Genomic DNA, 26037 nt, shown 5'->3' with positions numbered 1-26037 from the left:
AGACTAACTTGATAGTAGTACCTCAGATGCTTTAAACTACAGATATTTTTCCAGTCAAAGCATCTCCATGGTCAAATTGTTTATTATATAATTTTTTTTAAAAGGGTGTCCAGCTACTGATACTTGTTAACACAAAAGATAAATAATAAGCCTCTTAAAAGAAATTTATAATCAGTGCAGAAGAATGGAAAGAAATACTCAGTTTGTTCTGAGTAAAAGCAGGCAGGGACATAATTTCATTTATTGGACTTCATGTATCGATTTGAGTATGTTACGTGGCAAGAGATAGGATTACCAGCATGTGAAATGAAGAAAAAAATTACAAGAATTACATCTGGTTGAGAGATACCAGCAAGCCATTGAGCTGCGTAGAGCTGAAGGAACTGAAGGTATATTTTGTACCTTACAAATTTTTCAGATGTACATAATGTTTACCCATTGATGCATCAGTTTGGAACACGGGGCTAATATCGTTGCTTACAATCTAGCTATCAGTCATACATATGTATTTATTATATTAGTACATGTATGATGGGTAAATTGTAAGCAAAGATACAAGTCCCTGTGGTTTTGGAATACCAAACTTTTTATATACATGATTTCCAGCTTAACAATAGCAGTATATGATATTTTGTTACACTTTATGGAAAACCATCAAACTTAAGGGGAGAAAAAAATCAGCTGAAATACTGAGATGATCTTGTTAGGGTTGGCAGGTCTGGGTAAGGAATAAGCCTGTTGATTTTGGGATCAAAAGTCAAAGTCACTGTTACTGACAAGAATACAATTTTTTTTGCAACAATAATATTAGTTCTGTATGGATGGCTTGGGATAATTAAGAAGCCTATCAATTTTGGGGTCCAAACATCAAAGTCAGAGCTCACTGTCTTACTCGCATAGGGTATTATTAAATATGTGCTGTTCACTGTATTCTTGTTTTACTTATCAGATAGATAATACCTTGCTATATCTGATACATGCATCCATCTACATGAGCACTGAATTCCTCTATTTCTGTTTGCTCCATTTTTTTCTATTTATTTGAGTTTGCCTTTCTATCCTTATCTCAGTCTGCTTTCATGTATTCAGTTCTTTATACAATTATACCTCACTACTACGCACCTCAGTATAGTACAGTTTTATTACAATAAGGATATAGTTAGCTATTCAGACATTAATTTTAATTAGAAACAAAAGACAAAAGTGTTGTTACAACAATAAAGGTTTACATGAGCCTGCAAAGAAAAATCCATGTACTGCCATGCCTATTTTACAAGTCTAATTCTCATGTGAAAGTATATATACAAAACTTTGTGTGCTCATGTATAGGGTGAGATGGGCTTGCCTGGGCCACAAGGTCCAGTTGGAGAATTGGGACCAAAGGGAGACCGTGGTTTGCCAGGACCATTAGGACAACGAGGTGCACCAGGGCCAACTGTAAGTAGACACTCTGTCATACAATTCAGAATGGTTATCAAAACCATGAGAATAATTTTTCATGCACATGCATTATATAGTAAGATTTTTTCCCCCTCAAAATAGCTAAAATTGGATCATGGCTTACTTTATTTAAAATGCTGATAACAAATTTTCTAAGATTTTTTGTCTTTTTTGAAATTGCCAGAGTATTTTTATAGCAGATTTAAAATAAAAAATGATTTATTTCATCTATCATTAATTCACAACATTTTGATGTATTACTGATACTGCATGTTCAGAATTTGCAGATATATAATAAATTTCATTATTTATTGTAGTGCAAATGTGTATTAGCAACCTAAGTTTCAGATTGGAAGCATTGTGATCCAGAGATCATAAATTGTTATTGAAAGTGAAGGTAGGTGCATACTTATTGTCTCCCTTTGCAGCTTTATTGTCAGCAGTTATATCCGACATACTGTTTTCTCTACAGGGACCGCCAGGAGAACCAGGTCCAGTAGGTGCACCAGGACAGCCTGGACCTGTGGTAAGGGCAACATGAATTATATTTTGCTTAATAAATGTGTGTGTATGGTTTGGATCTTTAATGTAGCTGTAGCAATTTCCCATTCATATCTTGACGATGTCTGCAGTGGGCAGTTTATTGTGATGTCTAGCACTGGGGCATCATGCTGCAGACATGTAGCATCATGTCCCAACCAGTCCTGACACCACCCTCTTATTGCTGAGTGCCAAGCGAGGCAGCTGCTAGTACCATTTTATAAGTCTTTGGTATGACTTGGCCGGGGTTTGAACCCGCAACCTCCCACATCCAAGCCAAATGCTTTAACCACTTAGGCTACTAGAGCAGTCTGTTTAATAAATAACAAGTTCAAATGTAGAATCATCAACACTTTGCTAGTGTACAAAACTTTCACCAGAATATGTGCCTGATTTTTTAAATATCTTCAGAATCATATTCTTTCCTGAGTGTTCTGGAAAAATTTAACCTAGCACAGATAATTTATCATCTTTATTTCAAAATGGAAGTTTAGTTTGGGCTATTTATAGTTTAGCACTTATGGCTTCTGGAAAGTTAAATTATTTCAGATGTTAAGTTTTGTGATTTATTTTAATGATATCACTCTGACACTGCAAATGGTAGTCTGCATGTGTAAAACCAACACCTGCTGCAGAGATTCACATGACGTTAACATTACATTATGACATATTCAATAGGACATCACCATTAGCCTTTCACCTCGGTGTACCATCATGTTATAAAGTCGGGGAGAAATTGAAGATAAAATTACCAAATAATAAAAAAGACATATTCTTATTAAATCTCTTTTAACCTTAATAACGTTATTCTGTAAAGGAAAATAATAAAATCACAAAAATGTATACAAGACCTTGAAAATCATTAGCAATCTTAAGCATGTGCCTGATCAATCAATAAACCAATATACCAGTTAAACTGCACAGCCCTTTCCACCAACCCACATTTTATCAAATTGACAAGGCAGCCACCTAAATTTATAATGAGAGATAGAGTACAAATCACTCCCTAATTATAATGTTTTCAATCGGAGCAATTGGGTATACTGTCTTATAATGAAACCACCTTCAAATGAAGTACATTGTATATAAAATTTAGTATTACATAATAAAATGGAATCTATAACTATTCTTGTAACAAGAAATTGGTTACAATGATGGGCACTATAGCGAGTGAATTCTTGTATTACAGTTTGTAAAACTGTATCTTATTTGATCTGCTTAAGACAAGGTTTAAGATAAAAGTTTTTATTCAAACTTTGTTATCCATTTTAGGAAAAAATACAAGTGTGCTGTTGATTCATGGTGAAAATATTCAAATTTGCAAAGAATCTTTTGACAGATCATTATACCTTTGAAACTAAACTCTTTAGAGGAAATACAAAGATTATTTTCATCCTTTCCTTAGCATTCACTACTCCAATAATTTATAACAAATGTGGTTAAACTTACAAATAATTTGCAGCTTTATTAAAAGACTAGTTATTGAATTAGACTTTGGAAATGAAATTTTAGAAATTGTTTCATCATTTTGTCAAATGTTTAGGGTGAAGCTGGACCACAGGGTGTACCTGGAGCACAGGGAGACTCAGGAATTATGGTATGTATATGTACTGGAAATCACACAATTTTTATATGTTTAAAACTTACACAAATATAGAAAAACAATAGAAGTTGAAAGAATATTACTTGTATTAAATAGCCATACAGTTATACATTGTTCATGAAGCCAGTGAGCAGATTGTAAAGAAATTTCTTGTTTTAATGATTCCAACTTTACTGAAAGAAAGAAAATTATTAAAAAATATGATTAGTCAGTAAGGTTGACACTAGTATTAGTATTATTGATCACTCTTAAATGTTTAGGCCTTTCTGTCAGAAGTATTATTGATCACTCTTGAATATTTAGGCCATTCTGTCAAAAGTATTATTGATCACTCTTGAATATTTAGGTCTTTCTGTCAGTAGTATTATTGATCACTCTTGAATATTTAGGCCTTTCTGTCAGAAGTATTATTGATCACTCTTGAATATTTAGGCATTTTTGTCAGATGTATTTTTGATCACTCTTGAATATTTAGGCCTTTTAATCAAAAGTGTTTTTGATCACTTCTGAATATTTAGGCATCTTAATCTGAAGTATTATTGATAACTGTTGAATATTTAGGCCTTTATTTCAGAAGTATTATTGATCGCTCTTGAATATATAGGTCTTTCTGTCAGAAGTATTATTGATCACTCTTGAATATTTAGTTCATTCTGTCAGAAGTATTATTGATCATTCTTGAATATTTAGGCCATTATATCAGAAGTATTATTGATCACTCTTGAATATTTAGGTCATTATATCAAAACTATTATTGATCACTCTTGGATATCTATGTCATTCTATTGAATGTATTATTGATCACTCTTGATTACTTGGGTCATTCTATAATAAGTGCTTTTGATCAGTCTTGAATATATAGGCTATTTTGTCATAAGTGTTGTTGATCATTCTTGGATAATTTGGCCATTCTTTCAGAAATACTATTGATCACTCTTGAATAGCTAAGTCGTTCTATCAGAAGCATTATTGATCACTCTTGGATAATTAGTTCATTCTATAAGAATTATTATTTATCACTCATGAATATTTATGTCATTCTGTCAGGAGTATTGTTGATTACTATTGAATAGTATGGGCATTCTATCAGAAGTATTAATCTTTCTTAAATATTTATGCCATTCTGTCAGAAGTATTGTTGATCACGCATGAATATTTATGCCATTCTGTCAGATGTATTGTTGATTACACATGAATATTTATGCCATTCTGTCAGAAGTATTGTTGATCACACATGAATATTTATGCCATTCTGTCAGATGTATTGTTGATTACACATGAATATTTATGCCATTCTGTCAGAAGTATTGTTGATCACACATGAATATTTATGCCATTCTGTCAGATGTATTGTTGATTACACATGAATATTTATGCCATTCTGTCAGATGTATTATTGACAGTAGTTTACAGGTTGAGCCATCCCAAGCATGAGAGCCTTCATTGATGACAAGATAAAGTTTTTTATCCTTCTTCAGATTGTTCCTGGTATCTTACAAAATGTTTTACTCTATCTATGATTTCTTAGACACTTTCTCGAATACCATCTGTTTGGTTTTGTGTTTTATCATGTATCAAAATTATTTTTTTAGAAATAAAATCATGATGCCATGTTTTTATGTTATCATTTTGTTCATTATATCAGAGTCCCATTAAGATTTGTATGCTTAAGATGACTCAGTTATATCCTTTCTGCTTGGGATGGCTCAGTTACAGTCTTTCTGCTTGGGATGGCTTAGTTACAGTCTTTCTGCAGGGATGGCTCTGTTATGGTCTTTCTGCTGGGATGGTTAAGTTAGTCTTTCTGCTGGGATGGCTCACTTACAGTCTTTCTGCTTGGGATGGCTCAGTTACAGTCTTTCTGCTTGGGATGGCTCAGTTACAGTCTTTCTGCTTGGGATGGCTCAGTTACAGTCTTTCTGCTTGGGATGGCTCAGTTACAGTCTTTCTGCAGGGATGGCTCAGTTACAGTCTTTCTGCAGGGATGGCTCTGTTACAGTCTTTTTGCTGGGATGGTTAAGTTAGTCTTTCTGCTGGGATGGCCCAGTTACAGTATTTCTGCTGGGATGGCTCAGTTACAGTCTTTCTGCAGGGATGGCTCTGTTACAGTTTTTATGCTGGGATGGCTCAGTTACAGAGTTTCTGCTGGGATGGTATAGTTGCAGTCTTTCTGCAGGGATAGCTCTGTTACAGTCTTTCTGCTGGGATGGTTCAGTTACAGTCTTTCTGCTGGGATGGTTCAGTTACAGACTTTATGCAGGGATGGCTCTGTTACAGTCTTTCTGCTTGGGATGGTTTTGTTACAGACTTTCTGCAGGGATAGCTCTGTTACAGTCTTTCTGCAGGGATGGCTCTGATACAGTTTTTATGCTGGGATGGCTCAGTTACAGTCTTTCTGCTGGGATTGTTCAGTTACAGACTATGCAGGGATAGCTCTGTTACAGTCCTTCTGCAGTATGGTTTAGTTACAGACTTTCTGCAGGGATAGCTCTGTTACAGTCTTTCTGCTGGGATGGTTCAGTTACAGTCTTTCTGCTTGGGATGGCTCAGTTACAGTCTTTCTGCTTGGGATGGCTCAGTTACAGTCTTTCTGCTTGGGATGGCTCAGTTACAGTCTTTCTGCTTGGGATGGCTCAGTTACAGTCTTTCTGCTTGGGATGGCTCAGTTACAGTCTTTCTGCAGGGATGGCTCAGTTACAGTCTTTCTGCAGGGATGGCTCTGTTACGGTCTTTCTGCTGGGATGGTTAAGTTAGTCTTTCTGCTGGGATGGCCCAGTTACAGTATTTCTGCTGGGATGGCTCAGTTACAGTCTTTCTGCAGGGATGGCTCTGTTACAGTTTTTATGCTGGGATGGCTCAGTTACAGAGTTTCTGCTGGGATGGTATAGTTGCAGTCTTTCTGCAGGGATAGCTCTGTTAAAGTCTTTCTGCTAGGATGGTTCAGTTACAGTCTTTCTGCTGGGATGGTTCAGTTACAGACTTTATGCAGGGATGGCTCTGTTACAGTCTTTCTGCTTGGGATGGTTTTGTTACAGACTTTCTGCAGGGATAGCTCTGTTACAGTCTTTCTGCAGGGATGGCTCTGATACAGTTTTTATGCTGGGATGGCTCAGTTACAGTCTTTCTGCTGGGATTGTTCAGTTACAGACTATGCATGGATAGCTCTGTTACAGTCCTTCTGCAGTATGGTTTAGTTACAGACTTTCTGCAGGGATAGCTCTGTTACAGTCTTTCTGCTGGGATGGTTCAGTTACAGTCTTTCTGCTTGGGATGGCTCAGTTACAGTCTTTCTGCTTGGGATGGCTCAGTTACAGTCTTTCTGCTTGGGATGGCTCAGTTACAGTCTTTCTGCTTGGGATGGCTCAGTTACAGTCTTTCTGCTTGGGATGGCTCAGTTACAGTCTTTCTGCAGGGATGGCTCAGTTACAGTCTTTCTGCAGGGATGGCTCTGTTACGGTCTTTCTGCTGGGATGGTTAAGTTAGTCTTTCTGCTGGGATGGCCCAGTTACAGTATTTCTGCTGGGATGGCTCAGTTACAGTCTTTCTGCAGGGATGGCTCTGTTACAGTTTTTATGCTGGGATGGCTCAGTTACAGAGTTTCTGCTGGGATGGTATAGTTGCAGTCTTTCTGCAGGGATAGCTCTGTTAAAGTCTTTCTGCTAGGATGGTTCAGTTACAGTCTTTCTGCTGGGATGGTTCAGTTACAGACTTTATGCAGGGATGGCTCTGTTACAGTCTTTCTGCTTGGGATGGTTTTGTTACAGACTTTCTGCAGGGATAGCTCTGTTACAGTCTTTCTGCAGGGATGGCTCTGATACAGTTTTTATGCTGGGATGGCTCAGTTACAGTCTTTCTGCTGGGATTGTTCAGTTACAGACTATGCATGGATAGCTCTGTTACAGTCCTTCTGCAGTATGGTTTAGTTACAGACTTTCTGCAGGGATAGCTCTGTTACAGTCTTTCTGCTGGGATGGTTCAGTTACAGTCTTTCTGCTTGGGATGGCTCAGTTACAGTCTTTCTGCTTGGGATGGCTCAGTTACAGTCTTTCTGCAGGGATGGCTCAGTTACAGTCTTTCTGCAGGGATGGCTCTGTTACGGTCTTTCTGCTGGGATGGTTAAGTTAGTCTTTCTGCTGGGATGGCTCAGTTACAGTATTTCTGCTGGGATGGCTCAGTTACAGTCTTTCTGCAGGGATGGCTCTGTTACAGTTTTTATGCTGGGATGGCTCAGTTACAGAGTTTCTGCTGGGATGGTATAGTTGCAGTCTTTCTGCAGGGATAGCTCTGTTACAGTCTTTCTGCTAGGATGGTTCAGTTACAGTCTTTCTGCTGGGATGGTTCAGTTACAGACTTTATGCAGGGATGGCTCTGTTACAGTCTTTCTGCAGGGATGGTTTTGTTTCAGACTTTCTGCAGGGATAGCTCTGTTACAGTCTTTCTGCAGGGATGGCTCTGTTACAGTTTTTATGCTGGGGTGGCTCAGTTACAGTCTTTCTGCTGGGATTGTTCAGTTACAGACTTTATGCAGGGATAGCTCTGTTACAGTCCTTCTGCAGGGATGGTTTAGTTACAGACTTTATGCAGGGATGGCTCTGTTACAGTCTTTCTGCTGGGATGGCTCTGTTACAGTCTTTCTGCAGGGATGGCTCTGTTACAGTTTTTATGCTGGGATGGCTCAGTTACTGTCTTTCTGCTGGGATGGTTCAGTTACAGACTTTCTGCAGGGATAGCTCTGTTACAGTCTTTCTGCAGGGATGGTTTAGTTACAGACTTTCTGCAGGGATAGCTCAGTTACAGTCTTGCTGCTGGGATGGTTCAGTTACAGACTTTATGCAGGGATAGCTCTGTTAAAGTCTTTCTGCAGGGATGGCTCTGTTACAGTCTTTATGCAGGGATGTTTCAGTTGCAGTCTTTCTGCAGGGATGGCTCTGTTACAGTCTTTCTGCTGGGATGGTTCAGTTGCAGTCTTTATGCAGGAATGGTTCAGTTACAGTCTTTCTGCAGGGATGGCTCTGTTACAGTTTTTATGCTGGGATGGCTCAGTTACTGTCTTTCTGCTGGGATGGTTCAGTTACAGACTTTCTGCAGGGATAGCTCTGTTACAGTCTTTCTGCAGGGATGGTTTAGTTACAGACTTTCTGCAGGGATAGCTCAGTTACAGTCTTGCTGCTGGGATGGTTCAGTTACAGACTTTATGCAGGGATAGCTCTGTTAAAGTCTTTCTGCAGGGATGGCTCTGTTACAGTCTTTATGCAGGGATGTTTCAGTTGCAGTCTTTCTGCAGGGATGGCTCTGTTACAGTCTTTCTGCTGGGATGGTTCAGTTGCAGTCTTTATGCAGGAATGGTTCATTTGCAGTCTTTATGCAGGGATGGTTCAGTTACAGTCTTTCTGCAGGGATGGCTCACTTAAAGTCTTACTGCTTGGGACAGCTAAGCTACAGCCATTATACTTTGGATGGGATTAGAATCTTTCTTCTTCCGGTGGCTCAGTTGTGACCTCTATACTCGGGCTGGCTCAGTTACATTCTTTCTGCTTGTGATGGCAGAATTTCAGTATTCTTGAGATAATTTTAATTTATGTGTTTGAGACATCTTATTTGCAACCTTTCTGCTTGGTGTAGCTTAATTGCTGTGTTTCTGCTTTGGATGGCTCAGTTACACCCTTTATGCTTTTAATGGCTCACTTGAAACCTATATGTTTTGAATGATCAGTTGCAACCATTATGCTTTAGATTTATGCTTTAGATGGCTCACTTGCAGCCTTTATGCTTTAGATGGCTCACTTGCAGCCTTTATGCTTTGGATGGCACACTTGCAGCCTTTATGCTTTGGATGGCTCAGTTGCAGTATTTATGTTTTGGACGACTTACCTGCAGCAGTTATGCTTTGATTGGCTCATTTGCAGCCTTTATGTTTTGGATGGCTTACTTGCAGCCTTTATGCTTTGGATGGCTCAGTTGCAGCCTTTATGTTTTGGACAGCTTACTTGCAGCCTTATGTTTTGGATGGCTCACGTGTAGCCTTTATGCATAGGATGGGATGGGTCCCATGCAACATTTATGCTTTGAATGGCTCAGTTGCAGCCTTTACGCTTTTAATGGCTCACTATTTGGGATGGCTTGGTTGCAGTTTACATGCTTGGATGACTTTGTGATGACAATGTTTCTGCTTAGGGCAGCTCCTGATCAGTTGAGTTCTGCTTGGAATGGCTTATTTACAGTATTTTTGCTTGGAATGGCTCATTTACAGTGTTTGTGCTTGGAATGGGTTATTTACAGTATTTGTGCTTGGAATGGGTTATTTACAGTATTTTTGCTTGGAAGCTCATTTACAGTGTTTGTGCTTGGAATGGCTCATTTACAGTATTTGTGCTTGGAATGGCCCATTTACAGTGTTTGTGCTTGGAATGGCACATTTACAGTGTTTGTGCTTGGAATGGCCTATTTACAGTGTTTGTGCTTGGAATGGCTCATTTACAGTGTTTGTGCTTGGAATGGCTCATTTACAGTGTTTGTGCTTGGAATGGCTCATTTACAGTATTTGTGCTCGGAATGGCACATTTACAGTGTTTGTGCTTGGAATGGCCTATTTACAGTGTTTGTGCTTGGAATGGCTCGTTTACAGTATTTGTGCTTTGAATGGCACATTTACAGTGTTTGTGCTTGGAATGGCCTATTTACAGTGTTTGTGCTTGGAATGGCCTATTTACAGTGTTTGTGCTTGGAATGGCCTATTTACAGTATTTGTGCTTGGAATGGCTCATTTACAGTGTTTGTGCTTGGAATGGCCTATTTACAGTGTTTGTGCTTGGAATGGCTCATTTACAGTATTTGTGCTTGGAATGGCTCATTTACAGTATTTGTGCTTGGAATGGCCCATTTACAGTGTTTTTGCTTGGAATGGCCCATTTACAGTGTTTGTGCTTGGAATGGCCTATTTACAGTGTTTGTGCTTGGAATGGCCTATTTACAGTGTTTGTGCTTGGAATGGCCCATTTACAGTGTTTGTGCTTGGAATGGCCTATTTACAGTGTTTGTGCTTGGAATGGCCTATTTACAGTATTTATGCTTGGAATGGCTCATTTACAGTATTTGTGCTTGGAATGGCCCATTTACAGTGTTTGTGCTTTATGCTTAGAATGATCTGGTTGAGTCGTTCTGCTTTGCAGGATATAATTATGATGTTTATACTTGGAATGGCCCAAGAAAGAAAAAGTTTGGTTGCAAAAGTTCACTTTGTATTTTTGTACTTGAAACAGCTTAGAAACTTGCATTTTGCATGGTATTACTCAGTTAAAGTTTCCTGCTTGGGATGGTTCAGTTTCAACCTTTTTGCTTGGGATTACTCGATTACAGTATTTCTGCCTGGGATAGCTCATATATTGCTTTCATGTTTTGGATGGATTGGTTATTTCTTTTCTATGGAATAGTCACACATTTAATATTTTGTATCATTTTCTTATTAACATTTTGAATAATGAAAGTTCCTTGGCATATATTTTAAAAAGAATCTGCCTTCCCTGGGTACCATGTATGGTTAAATGGAACAGCACTAACTGATAATTCTAATTTTGATGAAAAAAATTGACTTTAAGTTCCACTTAAAAAATTATACTTAAATATTTTCTAGGGACCACCAGGACCAACAGGTGGCATGGGAGAGCAGGGAACCAAAGGTGAAAAGGTTGGTCACTTCATTTTTAATTTCAATGAAATGTTTTACTTTTTATTATACAGCATTCTCTTTTACTGTTGTTGTGATATGACATCATGTCATATGTCTCACTGTGGCATAATAACTCATAATACCATCTAGCAGGACAACATTTGTGCATCTTGAACTTGTGTAAATACAGTATGCTTTGCCCAGTGAATTATTTTGAACCTACAATTCAGGTGTTTTAAAATCTTCAATTTTAGCAAGTCTAAAATTTACACTTTTTTATTAAGGAGATCCTAATTTAATTGATCATGCTTGTAAAACTTCCACTTCAACATTTCATTTGAAAAATTCAAAATTTGCTTTTCTTCTGAATTGTCTTTTAGTGACTAATGCATAAAAACAAACTGATTATTCAGAATTGAAAATTACGACTGCAATTTTAAAACTTATGCTTTTATCTTAAAGTTTTCAAATATATTTCATTTTCAAAAACAAGATTTCTTAAATCTTGATTTGTATATAAAAAAACAGTTTACATTGGTAAATATGGAGTAGTCCATTTCTTTATCTTTTTCTTATATTGTCAGCCAAGAGCTAAAATTAGCAAATACATTTGAGTTTTATATGTATATCAGTTGCTAGTGCAATGCTTTGCACTGGATTGCCCAATCACTCTAACAGAAAATTTGACTAAGATGGAAAAAACTGAAAAGATTCTGCATTCAGTTGCAAACTAGAATTCAGTCAGAAATAGAAACGGTGCCCAAATTTGGTTTCTTTTCAATGATTTCATTATCTTCCTGTCATTGTGATACTTTATGAAACAGGCTGTCTTCAGTTTCTTTGTAAACCTGGAAAATTGTACCCAAAATAATCATAGATTATTTGGTTCTAAGCACAGATCATTTAAGCAAGAGAAAAATCATCCTTGTGGGATATACTCTCATGATGCATGTATATTCCTACCTTTGAGTATGTTTGGACATGTTTATTCACTAATATATATATCAGCTTTTTGACTTAATCCTATAATTTCAACATAATTGTTTTCACTTTCCACCAGTATTACTCACTCAACCCTGTAACCTGACCCCATGTTTTCTACCTCCAGGGACATCATGGTATGGTTGGCCCCACAGGACCAACTGGAGAACCTGGACCAAAGGGTGAACCTGGTCCACCAGGACCACCAGGAACAAAGGGAGACCGTGGAGAAATTGTAAGGATACAAGTTCCATTTGCCTTCAGCCTCTTTTTATCTGGTCAATTTTCTAGCTGTTGGCTTCACCCCAGCAGCCTCCAATATTAAAGGAGGGAAGATGATAAAAACCATCAGGAGGCCATTTTCTTTTCTTTTCATGTAATGCAGTGGTCCCAAAGTGGGTGGTACTGCCACCTGGGGGGGGGGGCAGTGGGATTACCGAGTGGGGTGCTAATGCTAAATAATGCTTTTTATAGGGTAAAGCAGGAGGCACTGAGGATAACCAAGGGGGTGGTGATGGAAAAATTTTGGGAAGCTAGAACCATGTAATGCATCCTATGGAACAATCAAGCACTATAAAACAGTCAAATTGTCTCATATTTTTTTATAGGTTTTCAGGTAGTTATACTATTACTGATAGCAATACTTACGAGATCATTTGTTGCAGGTGAGGTCAATTAAAACTTCAACTAAGATGTAATTATTTATCAAGCCTCTTATGCATACTGTATATACTCTCGATAAGTCCAAATACAAACAGCTTAGAGCCTGATCTGCCATTGCATAATATGCTAGTAGGTCAGGGTCTATGTTATTTCTTCTGCTGATTATTCTAACAAGTTGCATAGACCCAGATCTGCTGGCACATTATGTGATGGCAGATTTAGGTCTGTGCAGTTTGCAGTCCTATCTGACCTTTACCGGAGTATATACAGTAAATTTGGCTATAACATGATAAATGTAAGATTGCCAATACAGAAAAACAGTAGTTTACTTCAACAAGCAATATGTTATGCAGGCGAAACACAGACACACTTGACCAAGATCTAAGTGTTCAGCATTGACCAGATGCAATCCATTTTAAACAGTCGCTATAAAGAATTGATGGTATTCAAAAGAAAGTTTTAATTTAAAAATTTTATGTTGGATAATTAAAGTAAGAAATTTAAGATTTTGTTTGTTGCTCTTCTATCGGCAGAAATGTTAGTTTGATGTGTTAATTTACCTATCAGGAGTCAGTCACATGTACATTTTCAAATGGACTGTAGCTGATGACCTTTCACCTGCCAGTGTTGAGAAAATTATTCTGAATATGTCAGGCCTTGCGTGTTGGCAGTAAAACACCATTTGCTGTATCAGAGACCTTTGGATTGGAATTCTCATTGATAAAAGTGTGTATTTGTTGTTAATTTGTTGTTAATATTGTTGTTAATATTGACCATGTACAGAAGTTAAGTGCCTTTGATTGATTTTATACCATCTGTTATCAATGCTGGCACACAGTGGGGCAAGACTGAATAACTAACAATGTCTACTTATCAGGCAAAATTACTTTTGCATAAACAAGCACAAGAAAGGGCACTGAAAGTCAACTTATTTTTTTCAAGTGCCTGAGTGGCACCAGCTTTAATGATTTTTATTTCACCTTTCTGACCTGATCTTTCTATGGTTGGCATATGTATTTTGTGTAATATTTCTAGCTTTTATTCATTTAGGTGAGTTAAGCACCTAATAAAGTGAGGGTGTTTTATCTGATCTTGTTAAACAAACCTTTATTTCATGTTATATAATAATGACTTTTCAACCAATAATTCACTTGTATCCCATCTGCAGACCCTTCCATATAAACTTCTACTCTACCAATATTTTTCTTGTATATTTTGCACAATGGCATTATATGATGACAAAACCTGAGACTGAAAAGTCATCAGAAGTGAAATCTTAATTGAGTTGAAAAATGTAACATAATGGACCCAAAACAACTGTAATAAAAACAGAGCTGTTTCTGTCTGCAATTTTGTTATATTTTCTTTGGAAATTTCAATACAAATATGGACTGTGATTCCTTGTATAGGACAGTCTTTTTGCACAATGAATTAGCATGCTAGAGTTCGTTGCATCTTTTAGCTTACTCTGATCCTTAACTGAAGTTTTTGAAATTGCTATTGGGTACCAAATCCGAGTTTTTATATTGGCTGTTTTCTTGTGCAGGTTTGCCTCATTTTATTTTGAAAGTTCTTCAGATACCATATACTCATTTATAAGTTGAGTCAAACTGCAAACAACATAGATCCCAATCTGACATTACATAATGCATTTGTAGATAAGGCACCATGTTGTTTGTTCTACTGATTAGTCTCAACAAACTACATACACCCAGATCAGCCAGTGCATTATGTGCTTGCTGTTTTGCCGTTGGACTTGACCTATAGTGAGTAAATATGGCACATTACTTACTGGGTAATCATAATTTTCTGGAGAACATCTGCTATCAGATCCATCTCTCCCAAGCAAAGGGCAAAAGCATATGTTAACCATGTCTTTTGGTTTGTTTATCAATAAAAGTGATAAAATGTTATCTGCTTATTGAGAAGGTTGTCGGATGAGAATGGTCTCCCCTTGGTGCAAAATTCCTTCAGCCATTAGTTACTTCTTATGCTTATGACTGATCTGCATGCTGTCTCAAGAGGCCTGTCAAATTCCAGTGATCACCAGGCTTTTCTCATCACAGGAAAGTATACTGCATATATTTGCTAGCTGAATTTCACTCTGTCCTCATTGAACATGAATATTTGTCATTTTAGTTGTCTGTTTTGTCATAAGAGTAAACTGATCAGTACGTGCCATCTTAATTCTCTATTTGATTTATCAATAATAGTACAGTTCATCACATTATTTAAAATTTTATTCCAATAAATGATCATTTCTTCTCAATAATACAGTTATTTCTGATTTTTCTCTGCCATTCTTTTTCCATTTCTTAGTGACCATTTTGCTGTAAGCATCACACGATAATTGCCTGATCTGCCCTTATATGCCATTGTTTTTGTTATCTTTAACTATGGTAACAGTAATCTGGATAACATGGGTGGCATGTTAAAGGTTTAAGATGGTGGTACATAATCACCTGTATGGGGTATAATTGAGACCATACATGTGAAATTTGTACACATAGGATGGAGACAGTTGGATGATGGTTTCTGACAAAAAGCTGTCCTGGGCTAGAGTGAGATCCAGACAGTGGTCTTAAAGCAATGCAGATTCTATTAACCTTGCCACAGATGCCATCTTAGTTGCAAAATTTAGGCTGAAAAGTCACCAGTCAAGAAGAAGGTCCAGCATTCTTTACTACTGTGGGCCTACTAAATGTCATAAATGATATTGTCTCCCAGTTTGCCACAACTCTATTATGGTCATGCTAGCACTGAACACAGTTCAGTAAAAACACAGTATGGTGGCCAACAAGGATCAGTTCTGAACAATCCATTACTGCATGTACACCCTGGTACTGGCTGTGGTGGATGATCCTATGAAAGCTTGTACTCTATATTGGGACCAGATATCAGTCAACCTTATACCACATCTACTCTAGTTCCTGCACTTTTGCCCCTTATGCTAAAAGTGTCACCATTTCTAGGTAAGTGATTTATCTTCGTGGCAAAGCCAGTTCTGGACTCAAGATGTAGACAGCACCCAAAACCCAGTCATGCTGCTTCCAGTCCCAATTTTTTCTTGGACTCCCAGCGCAACTTGCACTGGATTTAATGATAGTCTCCAGTGATGGCATGTACCAGATTTACGTGGGCAACACAAACCAGCATCAGACCATTCCATGCCAGCACTATTTCAACCCTGCACCAGGCTGGGCAATTTCCCTTTCACAGATACCCATTATCCATCCTAGACTGTCGAAAACACACTAGGACAATGCCTGGATTCTACCGTTTCCCAGTATTAATAGACTTACAGGCTTGTTCATCATCCACAGCTTCCTGCTTCCTCTGCCCAGTCACTAACGCTGCATTTGGTTTTTTGGTTGCCCCACAAGTCTGACTTTGAAGACTTATATTCACAAGTCCCTTCTCTACTCAATCCAGTGATGCACAGAGAAGATTCATCCTCCCATGCATTTACTGAAGAAGTCATTCAGCTTCTGTCTTCAGAGTTTTATCTTCCTCCACATGCTCCATCAGTGGCAACTCATAGAATACCTTTATCTGTTGACATTTTATCCAAGAAAGACAAACCCTTTTTCAAATAGTTACAACAATCTGGTTGAGTAGCTGCAATATTGCAGTGCTTTGAAAGAAGGCTTCTAAACCTAGATGTAAAACATTACTTTCTTCTTACAATGATGCCTGCCATCTAGCTTCAGTCTGGTATTTTACACACAAAAAACACTCATGTGTGCCATGTTGATGTTGACAGTCAGCAAGAGAGATATTTCAGGCCAAGGGAGTCAAAGCCATCTTCTTTTGCATGGACCAGAAACCTTTCCTTGACACACATCACTAATTTGTATTGTAGATATTGGCTGCATGCACAATCTGGTTTCCTTGGTTTTACTTAAGCAACCCAAGCTTAACCTACATTCAACCATCAAGACTTCTGCAGACAGGCATACCTGAGAATCATACATATGCATGACTTGAGGATTTGGCAGGGCAGCCCAGCACTCACTCAAATTCCATGGCTGCTTCCATCAGACCCCAGCTCACAGATGGAAATGCCTTCTAACCCACAAGATATCCCTCAGATTTCAGCCTTTGTCTTATTCTATGGCAAACAAGTTATGAACAGAGTTGCTCTGACAAGAAGACCCACCCATTGAATACCTACTGGTTGGGGGACTAGCCTGAGTAGTCAGGTGGTCTGAGGCAAAAGCGCCTTACAGATCAGTCACATCTTACCTTTTGCCTTGTGAGGTAAAGTTTTGGTTTGACTATCATGAGTATATGCAAAATCATGCTAGTAGCTTCCTGTGTGTCTATGCTTCTTTCCAGAGTTTTGTTGGGTTCTTTCTCCAACAAATATACTGGCTGCTTTGTATCATTTACTGGAAAATGGCATTAAATGCCATGAGACCAAACTAAACCAAGCCTACAAAGGGAAATGGAGTTTCTTCTTCCAATTGTATGAGTACGGAAACATCTATCATTTTGAAGCCTTGTTACCACAAAAATCTAACTTTCTCCAGTGTATCTTTGAGGAGAAGAAATTACTCCCATTCATAGCCAAGGACTACTGTTCCATAGTTTCCAACACATTTCACCATCATGGCAGGGAAGACATTGGCCATATTGGATATGTCTTTGAGCTTCAAACCATAATTGATTTGGCTTGACCAAAGGCCATGACCTTTTATCCAGTTGGAACCTAAATTGGGTTTTGACCTGTTTTTTGTATAAGACTTGCTTCTTAATCACCCTGCAGGCAAAATCAGTGAAATTCATTCCTTGTTGGTCACCATAAACTCTGCAGTTCCAGCATGATGGTTTCAAACTGGCTTCTCTAAGGATGTCCCTTTGTTTCATTACTAAAAACAGGTGTCAATTCACTGGAAATCAGTCCTTCATTTTGAAACTCTTAGCTTCATTGGACCTTTCTTCCCCGTTGTATCTTTAGGACTCATTTATCATTGAAGTGAAACTTCGAAGCATACTGAACCAAAAAGGATGGGAGAGATCACTTGTTCATTGTAGTGAAAGAAAGGAAAGGATGATATTGGGATTACCAGTTGAGATGATGAGAAATTATTCTAAAGCCATATGAATTTATTATGCTTTATTGGTTCTCAAGGTTAGTGTAATCACTAATATAGTACAGGTCACATGGATCATGTATGCACATTTACTCATTTTAAATTAAATATAAATTGTTCTTTTAAAATTTAACACTAATTTTCTTTAATCAAAGTCTACTCAGTCCTGATTATTGAATGTTCTGCATCTTAACTGACACCAGGAAACTTCCAGATGAAAATTATCTGTCACTATGGACTTTTTACATTGGTGGCCATTTACTAAACTTGGCTCAAAATAAGAGTGCGTCAAATGGAATTGTCACAATCGAGGGTAGTACAGGTTTGTTTATCAATATGCATAGATTTCATTGTGACATCACAGCATGCAACATTCATTCTGGATTGTACTGGATCACACCTTTAGGTTCATTTCATCTAAAAAAATGTCCACATACTTTAACATTGATTTTGCCATATGCACCTAGCAAGGTGTCTAAATAATGACCTTCAAAGGAATATGGATGTATATGAATTCAAATGAAGTGAATACTAGCCACTTAAAGGTATGTAGAATCAAATTCTAAAAAATGACATCCATTACTGAAATAATGGTGTTTTAATGCCTACATGACCTGTGTGACTTGTACTATAGCAAAGTATTAGACTGAAACTGTAGTCTGACTGACATCACTCAAACTCAAGCTATGGGGCGGAAGTATGACAAGACATTCTGCAGCATCATTCTGCATCCCAAAAGACTTAATTTTACCTGGTGGGACCTATATCAATAGCATAACAATTTACCTTCTCAGGTCACTCAGGATCTTGGTAATGATGCAGATAGTGTACTTGTGCTAGATTTTGTTACAGCATAGATTGTTTTCTGCAAGACTGCAGCCTTTGAACCTATCAAGAAGGACTCTGTCAAGAGTTGTCTCTCCTAGGATAGAGTGATTAGCACCAAATGCTCTCAACTACCAGTTATTCTGGCAAGGAAGTGAGCACTCTTCCACAGATATAACTCCAAGGAAGGCTTTTTTTTTGGAGAAGGTGCCAGTATTGTGATTGGGTAAATATAATTGAAGAAACATTTTTTACTCCACAAACTGAATTGTTGTTTAAACACATTACCCAATCATTATTCATTATTTAAAGAAGAATCCAGTTTATAGAGTAAAAAGTTTTATGTTTTCAATAATTGTAATTGAGAGAATTTGGTGCTAATCCCTGTATTCTAGGGGAGACCACTCCTGGCCGATTTCCTTCTTGAGAAGTAGACATTGTTTGGGCACAAGACAAAAGAAATGGATAATGTCTTCTTTTACACTTAGAGGGCTAGATATGTAAGGTATTGGATGTTCATTCTCCTAACTTATGATTGGGTAAGTATAACTGAAGAGACAATAAATATGAATGGTTTCCACATATTTATGGTTTACTATTTCATGTGTTGATTTATGGAGCATATATGTTTTTGTAGTGATGTAGCATGCCAGGGTTTTATGCATCAGTTAGTGTAATTCACTCTGTCACTGTAGTGTTTGATGTGCAGTTATCCAAGTGTTAAGGTTTGTTTTATTTTCAGGGACCAAGAGGCCCATCTGGTCCACCAGGGTCAGATGGTGTACCAGGAATGCCAGTATGTACTAAATTTATGTTCGGAATCATTTTTATGTTATAACATTCATATTTAACATTGTTTGAATGTTTCATAAATATTTTATGCCATCTTGTGGCATAACTATATGTAGTATAAACATCATTGTCAACAGTATTTTAAGGTGTTGATGATTAAAAAAAGATTCTTTAAAATGTATTTATTTTTCCTATTTTTCCATGTCATTCTTCTTAAGCTGGTTGAATACATATTGTTTTACTGAAGCTACGAGAATAAAATAATCAAGTGGTGACATGCTTAAATGGCAATAATTGCCATTGTAAACCTCATAGAGCCTGTCAGATGCTGTTTCATCATACTAATTGCCATCTGGCAGTTTTTAGTCAGTGTTAGCCTATGTCAGTCAAATATAACCATATGAGCAAAACATTATTGCAAAAAGTGTACTATGGTGCATATGTGATATTGTATATCATGACCAAGTTAGTAGGGGACCTAACTCTCTGAATTTGCATGTTATGAAATACACAAAAAAAGGTTCTGTACCAGTCTGCCACTTACCAAACAGTTTTCATAAAAAAACATTTCTCCAATATACATTTGTAAAAGATCAGTTGTATAGTTTTAATTCCATTCAATACCAGTTATAAATATTGACTCATTAAAATGAAATTTTGTCTGGAAATAGCAAGTCAGAAATTTCCATGTAGAGCAGAAAAATAAGGTAAATTTCTCAAATTAACATTTTGTTTCTTCAGAGTATTTCCTAATCAAACTCTTTTACAGCTTCATGATATAAAATGTCGAATTTTAAAGGGACTCTGTTTACATTTTTGACACAAACACATTTAAAAAATGATCAACCTATCAATTCATTAGAAAAGTTATGATCTTTATGTTAATTACACAGCAAACAGTTGTTAAGATGAGATGATAGATTGGGCCTTTGTCTCAGCTTAAGCCAGATGTAAATGTTAATACATCTGTGCAAAGAAAAACACTAAACCAACCTGTGTATCCTTGAAACAAATCTATATTTAGCATTAACTTACCAAAAATTTAAAAAATTCACCTGGAAGAAGCTTGATTGGATGGATATTGAACCACTGGTGTGCAGAACATTATTATCATGTGCATTCTTTTACAAAGTGAAGATAATAGACTGATCATGTGTACTTTAGAAGAAAACGTTGCTAAGACAACACAAGCAGAATACCAATCAAGTTCATTTCTTTCCAAGTACCCAGAGCTAATATGCATGTATCAGCATTTACATTAATCTAAAGTCAAGACAAACAAGATAATCTGTTAATCTTCTCAATACCACATCTTTGTTTTGTAATTAAGAGAAAGTTAATAACTTCATCGGACATATATAAATCTTGCACATTTTTCATTTTGACTATCATGTGAAATACTTTCAGTACTTATGCTGTGTTTTAGTCATTGTATTCATTGTTTAAATTTTTCTTTGTGTTTTCCTTAGGGTGTGGAAGGACCACAAGGACCTAAAGGAGAGCCAGTAAGTTGACCCAAAAGTGCTATAATAAAAGTTAATGATTTTCACATAAGCATTACCAGTGAAGTAGAAACTGATTGATCTAAAATCACACAAATCATGTCCAGTCATCTATGCAGTTTATGTAGTGAGCTGCCTCATGATTCAGGTCCTCTGTATCCTATAGTAGTTTTCTTACATTAACATGCACCTAATTTGCACAGATTTGTAAAATGATAAGTTTCTGCTTCATTTAAGCCCATGCATGCACCCCAACCCCATATTTGTCAAACCAACCTTATTGGGAAGAAAGACCTGACACACTATTCTGTCACGGATATCGGCATTAAGTTTGTTAAGGTTTCCATTAAAGTTTTTTATATATAAATATTTTCTAAATCCTTTGATAGTTTCTCATCATACACAGTTTGGCTAATTAATTATGAAACTGCTTGCTCACTCCTGTGTCCTTGAAATCAGTGTCACTGTCAGAGAAAATTTGCATTTGGTTTTGGTTTAAAGTATTTTCATTGCTTACTTGTCCTAAACTTAATTTTCTTCATACAAGGGATTGCACATTATGGGACTAGAGAGTTCATTCTATTACATGTTTGCTTACCCTTTGACCTTAGGGTGAAGGTCACAGTCAGAGGAAACATATGTTCAGGTTTTAGTTAGTTTTTTGAGGGAGGGTATTTCCTTAGCCTTTTGATAGAATTTCTTCATACTTTGGATGAAGTATAATAAAAGTAAAATAACACATTCTGTGACACATTTGCTTCCTTTTTGAAAATCAGAGCCCCAGTTTTAGAAAATGTGAAGTAAGGTTTTGGTTAAAATTTGTGTAATTTGCTTGCATTATCTTAAACCTCTTGATTGATTTTATTCATATGCTGCCTGAACCTTCATGAAGCTAAGACAATTCATTCTGTTACATGCTTTCTCAGACTTTTGACATTGGGGTCACAGTCACATGTTTTACATCAATGCTTTAATTGTGACCTTGACATTCTTCTTGTATTTACTCAATATATCTGTGTCCGAAGTCCTCCCCCTACTTTTTATATGTGTATAGGAGAGCATATTATGTTATAATGCTGTCCATCTTTCCATCCATCTGCCTTGATTCCACACAATAACTTACATTGTCCACTATATACAGTTATGTCCACTATATACAGTTATCAAACTTAGTGTATGGCTTGCACTAAGGATATAGAAGAAAACTATTGATTTGGTGATCTAAAAGTCGGAGGTCCAATTCTTTGTGACTGAAGATAGAAAAATGATTTTTGCACAAAAAACTTTAAGTTCTTGATGTTTGACCATTATCAGAGTTTTTGGATGACTTGTTCATTGGTAAGAAAGAAGCCTGTTGATTCAGGGGTCAGAGGTCAAGATCACTCTGACTGAAAGAACAAAAATGTTTTTGCATAATAACTTAAAATCTGGAACAATGTACTTGAAAGTCTGAGAACAGAGACATGGTAAGAATAAATAGAAACAATGGTTTCTGCACATTAAATTTAGATAAAGACCTTATTTCTTGGCCAAAGTCCAGGTCATGGAGATCAGTTGGTCCATAATCTCCAGAGTAAATTATACTTTACTTGTACCTACACAGAAGACAATTAATCATGGGGCAGGTGTATTCTGTGCCATTCTTATAGGCCAGTGTTTTAGGCAGGCCCTGATCATATCATGGGACAGGTGTATACTGTGTCATTCACAGTACTCTTGTAGGCCAATGTTTTAGGCAGGCCCTGATCATATCATGGGACAGGTGTATACTGTGTCATTCACAGTACTCTTGTAGGCCAGTGTTTTAGGCAGGCCCTGATCATATCATGGGACAGATGTATACTGTGTCATTCACAGTACTCTAGTAGGCCAATGTTTTAGGCAGGCCCTGATCATATCATGGGACAGATGTATACTGTGTCATTCACAGTACTCTAGTAGGCCAATGCTTTAGGCAGACCCTGATCATATCATGGGACAGGTGTATACTGTTTCATGATAATCTTGTATGCCAATTTTTTAGGCAGACCCTGACTGTATCATGGGACAGGTGTATGCTGTGCCAGTCATGATACTCTTGTTGGCCAATGTTTTAGGCTGGCCTGACCTTGCATTTCTTTGAGAAAATCATACAAAATTAGAAAGAAGTAAATCATGCAGTTTTCTTTTTCCATTTGAAGTTAGGAGAATTTATTGTTTTACTTCATCCCTTTCAGGGCTCAGATGGACCAGTTGGACCTATGGGACCACCTGTAAGTATGATACCATTATGGGATATATGCTCATTTTTCAGTATTCTTCTCTTCACAGAGTAATCAAATTTGAAAAGAGGAGATTTTTAATAGCTCCCTTTTGTCCAAGACAGGCTTGGATTTCAGATTTAGTTGATCTGCTGACAGATTATCTAATCTTGAAATCCAAGAAAAGATATAATGAGACCACCAGACAGCAACAAACAGCATGGCATGCTCAGCAGTTCTAAAATAGGCTCCATGAAGTTGTTAGGCAGTGATACAGTAAAGAAGACAACCAAGCATAGAGGTCAAGTATGTGCAAGTCACTGGTCAAGTCCAAGTCCAAACTATATCGACCCAGATCTGGTGTAGCATAATGTGTGGCAGAGCTGGGTCAATGCACTTTGTTAGGAGTAGTCAGCAGAGCAAACAATATAGACCCTGATATGTTGGTGCATTATGGGATCATGGCAGATCAGGGTTTATGTGTTTTTTCAAAGTTGGACTCGACTTATAAGTGAGTTTATACAGTACATTGCTAAATGCTAATTATTTTCTGATTTGGATCAATTTCTATCATCAAAAGTAGCAGATTTCTTAGAGTTCTTTCTTTCAGAAAAGAATTTAAAGCTTTGCATCATTCAAGGGTATAAATCAGCTATTTCCTAAATACATTGGAGGTGGGTTAGGTATAAAGTTGGAACTCATCCAGGATTATAATAGCTTGTTAACACTTTCTGTATTAGCAGACCTGCAGTCAGAAGGTTGCAAATTATTGTCATGGAGTTTAACCTTCATTCAGAATAAACTTGTAAAAGTCCTATTTTGAATCTCTTTCTGCTGCCTCATTCAGGTTTCTGACCTTTCAATCTGTCTTTCTGATCACAGTGACTTTAGGTAGAAGGTGTTGTGATTTCTTGAGCAGTAACTCAGTTAACATCAGATTGGATGTTCATGACAGTATTGATCCCTGGGCCTGGTTTCTCAGTAGAGATTGGCTCCTTAAACTATATGGCAAAACACAATTTTTTTTCTGAGATTTCCAAGTTTTCCCATCTCAGAGAGGAGAAGTTGCTTTGTCTGTGTAAGCTCTCAGCTATTTAATAAAAACTAAGATCAGAGAAAGCACTGATAATTTGCCTGTAACATAAAGAAGGGTTTTATCATGCATCTTATAACATGATCTCAGAATGGATTGTTAATACATGGGGGATATTATTTGCTTCAAATGAGTGAATAATGGATATATATCATTGAGTGGGTGCAAAACTCAGTATAGTATTTTCGTGAGTGGTGAAACCTTGAGTAAAAATACATATGTTTTCACCCACGAGATGAAATGTATCCATTATTCATTTGCAGCAAGAAAATTTTCTTTTTGTTTTATGCTCAGACATATTGGATGGCAAAATGTCCTGTACAACAGATTGAAGTAGCACATTTCTTTCCGACTGTCGGACCTTCTTCTCCATTCCTTGAATTTCACTGTGCACGGAACCATGGAAATTAAATGAATTCATAGTATTTTTGAAGAAAAATTCTTAAGGAGACAAAGTCTTGATTTCTGTGTTGTTTTTTTAGCCTACTATACCATCAATATTTGAATAGCAATGTCTATGAGGTGATGTACAATAGGCGGGAAATGTCTTTCATTAGTAACTTAAAAAGATTTGACTGAATAAATTTACTAATTAATCATGTAAACATAAACTTTTCTGAAATTCCGATATATATGTGACAAAGTTTGCTTTTTAAGAAAGCCATTGACAATGTATGACTTACTACCAGTAATGTTATTAACATCTGGAATATATTTTACTATTCTGTAAGCGATGTCACTAATATATGTTACGTATTTTCGCATTTTGTAAGTGATGATGTTAACATCTGGAATATATTTTGCCATCCTTTAAGCAGCAGAATCTAGCTACAACAAATACTTTGTTGGTTTTTTTTAAAATGTTGAAACTTGTATTGTACTGTTGTTGTATGACTGAAGCAGTACCAATCACCTGCCATCATGCTTCAAACTAATGTTTCCACTTAGAAATGAAAGAAAAATTACATGTCATATGAATATGTATGGGACAGGGAAATTTCAGACTAGTGTACAAGATGGGTTGTTATTTTTTAATGTATACAGACTATTAGATATTATTAGACTTATATGTGTACAGATTTTTTCCAGTCATCAAAAACTTGGTACGCATAGCACCCATTTAACTTGTGTTTGATGTCAATGTCACTCATTTACATTACCTATCAATACTAACCAGTCCACTTTATTAATGAAATGGCAAAAAATGTCACATGAGGACTATATTGACAGCAATGATCACTACAAAACTACCGCATCAGTCTTTGTTTTAACATATACGTTTTCTTCTAACTACCAGGCTAGTTGAGCTAGTAAGTCTTTACTTTAGTCATACATTGAGAAGTAAAACCATTTGCAGATTTAATTACATAATAAATTATGGCTATCTTTTTAAACAGGCTTGGAATGTTCAGATCTACTTCTGTGACAAGTATTTTTTTTGCTGTAATGCAATGAAGTACAATGAGACTTGTCATAACCATGAGAGACATCATGGTGATGGTAGTATTGCCATTTTCAGAATTTTTCATTTAAATATTTTTGTTGTTGATTTGGCATACTAAAATCTTCAGCATTGGATTCTTAAACTACAACTTG

General features: G+C 36.8%; 1 protein-coding gene across 1 annotated transcript in view; it reads left to right on the top strand.

The window, feature by feature from the left end:
* LOC149778517 (uncharacterized) overlaps positions 1 to 26037 on the top strand; it is a 192779-nt gene that overhangs the window by 153017 nt on the left and 13725 nt on the right. The window contains exons 50-57 of the mRNA XM_089939397.1: positions 1330 to 1437; positions 1913 to 1966; positions 3524 to 3577; positions 11214 to 11267; positions 12358 to 12465; positions 19557 to 19610; positions 21076 to 21111; positions 23325 to 23360. Coding sequence (XP_089795523.1) covers positions 1330 to 1437; positions 1913 to 1966; positions 3524 to 3577; positions 11214 to 11267; positions 12358 to 12465; positions 19557 to 19610; positions 21076 to 21111; positions 23325 to 23360 — 504 coding nt within the window. The remainder of the gene's footprint in view (positions 1 to 1329; positions 1438 to 1912; positions 1967 to 3523; positions 3578 to 11213; positions 11268 to 12357; positions 12466 to 19556; positions 19611 to 21075; positions 21112 to 23324; positions 23361 to 26037) is intronic.

Source organism: Sinohyriopsis cumingii, chromosome 17 (assembly GCF_028554795.1).
Source record: "Sinohyriopsis cumingii isolate HCF-2022 chromosome 17, ASM2855479v2, whole genome shotgun sequence".
In the NCBI taxonomy this organism is placed as follows: domain Eukaryota; kingdom Metazoa; phylum Mollusca; class Bivalvia; order Unionida; family Unionidae; genus Sinohyriopsis; species Sinohyriopsis cumingii.
The sequence above is the reverse complement of the archived record's forward strand: the minus strand, read 5'-3'. Positions and strand labels throughout refer to the sequence as shown.